A 2,717-nucleotide genomic window follows, 5' to 3' on the forward strand; every position below is an offset into this window, starting at 1 on the left:
GGGAGTACTTTAGATTTTGGGATACGTGTATGTAAGACAGAACTGTACAGGTGCTGCATAAGGAATTAGGATTTCCCTATGCTCAACAGCATTATTTTAAGGGTTCCAGTAATGATTACTTCTATTGCTTTATAGTTTGGTGGGAAAATTAAACTGGAACAGTACTTCTTTACAGTGGAAAATCATCTAAAATAGTATGTAAAATCTTACAGAGAAGGGAGAACTTAGTCTTTTTTAAAATTGTGAAATAGATCTCAATCACTGGAATATAGTGGATTAAAACATTCTGCTGCCATGTTACAAGAACTGGAATTCATGATTCACACTCTGATGGACATAGTAACGTGTTGCATCTTCTTTAGCAGTGTTGTACTTCAAGCCTGTCTTGTTGGAGGATTTTTCTGAACAGAAGGATTGTGTCTTGAAGATGATGCTGGTGGGATTTCAGAAATACTTAGTTTGAAGGTTTCCAAAGAATGATTTGTGGGTTTGATTGTTTTTGACTACTGAATTTGCACAGCTTTAGAAAGCATATGTCTGATTGATAACCCCGATATGAAGACCTTGGGGAACAGCCACATCCTTGGGATACTACTTTGTGCTTTCTATCTACCATTGGTAGTTTCCTTTGGAAAAGTTACCATCCCAGCAGAGCTGAAGTCAGTTGTAGCGAGAATTGCAGTCAACACCACATCCTGCAGCGTCACCTGTGGGCCGGGCTTCAAACTGGAGGAGATGTGCGAGATCACTCCAGCTGGAGAGAGGAGGAATTGTACCTTGCACAGGTCCGACTGCCTGACCAGCTGGATTTGTGGCTTAGTGCACTTCACTGTCCCTGTGGGCAAACCCTTCCAGTTCAGCTGCCTGACCTCGGACGCAGTTGGCCTTGGTAGCCGAGCCTATAGCTATACGTGGAGGCTTGCCCAAGGCCTTATCACCACAAATGACGTACTGTTCAAACCTTTCAAAAACTCCGACTCTGTCATCAGATTTTCCCCTACCACGGAGTCTGATGCAGGGACTTACCGATGTGATGTGCAGATGTTGAAGACATTCAGGGTCATCAAGAGGATCTACTTTGGGGTCAGCGTGATCCAGAATGACTTAGTGGATCTGAACTTTCAAAAATCCTTGACCTGGGAACAGAAGTTAGCAGCAAACAAGGAGGAAGGAAACACAGAAAACAGCACCCATGAAGAAGTGCGAAAGCAGCAGCACTTTTGGCAGGGAGAATTGTTTTATGAATGCTTGGTAGGAGTTGGAAGTGGAGTGATAGGGGGTGTCGTCGTGAGCATGGCTCTCTACTTCTTGCGGAAGATTGTGGGAAGGAGAGCTGCAGAGAAATGAACTGAAATTTAGTCGCTTGTCTCTGTCTCTTTATTAGTATTGATGCAGTATTTCATGGCGATGTTTGTAATTTTTTTTTTCGGCTGACACAGTTTATTACCGAATATTTTCTTAAGCTTCGGAGTCTGGTAAGTTAGTACAGGACTGTAGCACCAGAGCTTGAGTCTTAATGGAGTAGTGCAGACAGCAGCTCCAGATGGGGCAAGGCAGTTTGCCTCCACATTGTGTGAAAGGATGGGCTGGAACGGTCCAGACAGGAGTTAAAGGACACTGAGCCACAGAAACTGCCCACTGCTCGCTGCTAACTACCTTGCCATGCTCCTCTAGCTGGCCTGTATTTTACCTCTAGGTGTTTGGGGCTTTTATTTAGCTAATAACTTGCGATCCGGATTCCTGTCTTATTTCCTCGAATTTCTTCTGCTTTGCCCAGAACTTTGTGGTGATGTGAGCTGACACAGATCACTGTTTGGTAGGTGGTGTTTCTCCAGTAAGAGGTGCAAAGAAGTAAGGATGCTTTCGAGGTGGGCTTACAGACCAGGTGTCCTGGCTGTCTGGTGTCCTTTCCAGCAGATCCAAGTGGTCCAGTCTGAGCAGTGTGGGGATGGGGGGTGGACCACCGCTGCCTGCTTCCTCTAGAGAGATTTATCTCCCTCTGCTAGAGCCCAGCAAACTGTAAAGTATCTTCAAGCTTGGAGCTTGCACTGTTTCCTTTGTAGTGTAGAATAGCGAAGCAGGGAGCATTGGGTAGCACAAGCAAATCTTCAATTTGAGCACTGCTGCTTAGGAACATAACTGGGTGTTTTTAGTCGTGACTCAGAGCTGAGCTCATTCCTAAAATCTTTAAAGGGGGAGGAAGGGAAGAGTGCAGTGGGCTTGTGGATCTTTCGTTTTTCCTGGTGATTGATAAGTATAAAACATGCAGCAATTCAGTAGGGAGTATTGTTTCCCCCTTGGTAGCAGAATCCACAGGGGGACCTATTAAGTGCCTTCGCTTTCTACTTTATGTCTCTTATTTTACAGTAAACAACTATATTTACTAAGTCTGTTTCTTTTCTTTTTTCTGTGAACTAAAGTACAGGAATGCATAGCACACCCAATTCTGGGGAAAATAATGATACAACTCTAATATTAAAGTTTGAAGTATACTGGTTTTTTTTTTTCTTTTTACCAGAACAACAACAAAAAGCTTTAATATAGAAAGAGATGGATATAGAAGTAAATACCTTATTTGCAGAGAATCCCATATAAAAAAATCAGACTGAAATGTAGTAAGCCAATCTTCATGTACAGTGAAGTAGGTAATAAGTATGTCAGGACAATGATCTGTGGACCCTGGGGTTGTCTAGCTGTATTTGAGTGGAGAAGCAAGC

General features: G+C 43.2%; 1 protein-coding gene across 1 annotated transcript; it reads left to right on the plus strand.

Annotated features, from left to right (window-relative positions):
* Positions 1-555: 555 nt before the first annotated feature.
* On the plus strand, positions 556-1,347 carry TMEM81 (transmembrane protein 81). Its single transcript, XM_009585161.1, has one exon. It carries the CDS (start codon positions 556-558, stop codon positions 1,345-1,347), a length of 792 nt encoding a protein of 263 aa, XP_009583456.1.
* Positions 1,348-2,717: the final 1,370 nt, after the last annotated feature.

The sequence above is a fragment of the Fulmarus glacialis genome, unplaced genomic scaffold (genome assembly GCF_000690835.1).
Source record: "Fulmarus glacialis isolate BGI_N327 unplaced genomic scaffold, ASM69083v1 scaffold20159, whole genome shotgun sequence".
NCBI classification, from domain to species: Eukaryota; Metazoa; Chordata; class Aves; order Procellariiformes; family Procellariidae; genus Fulmarus; species Fulmarus glacialis.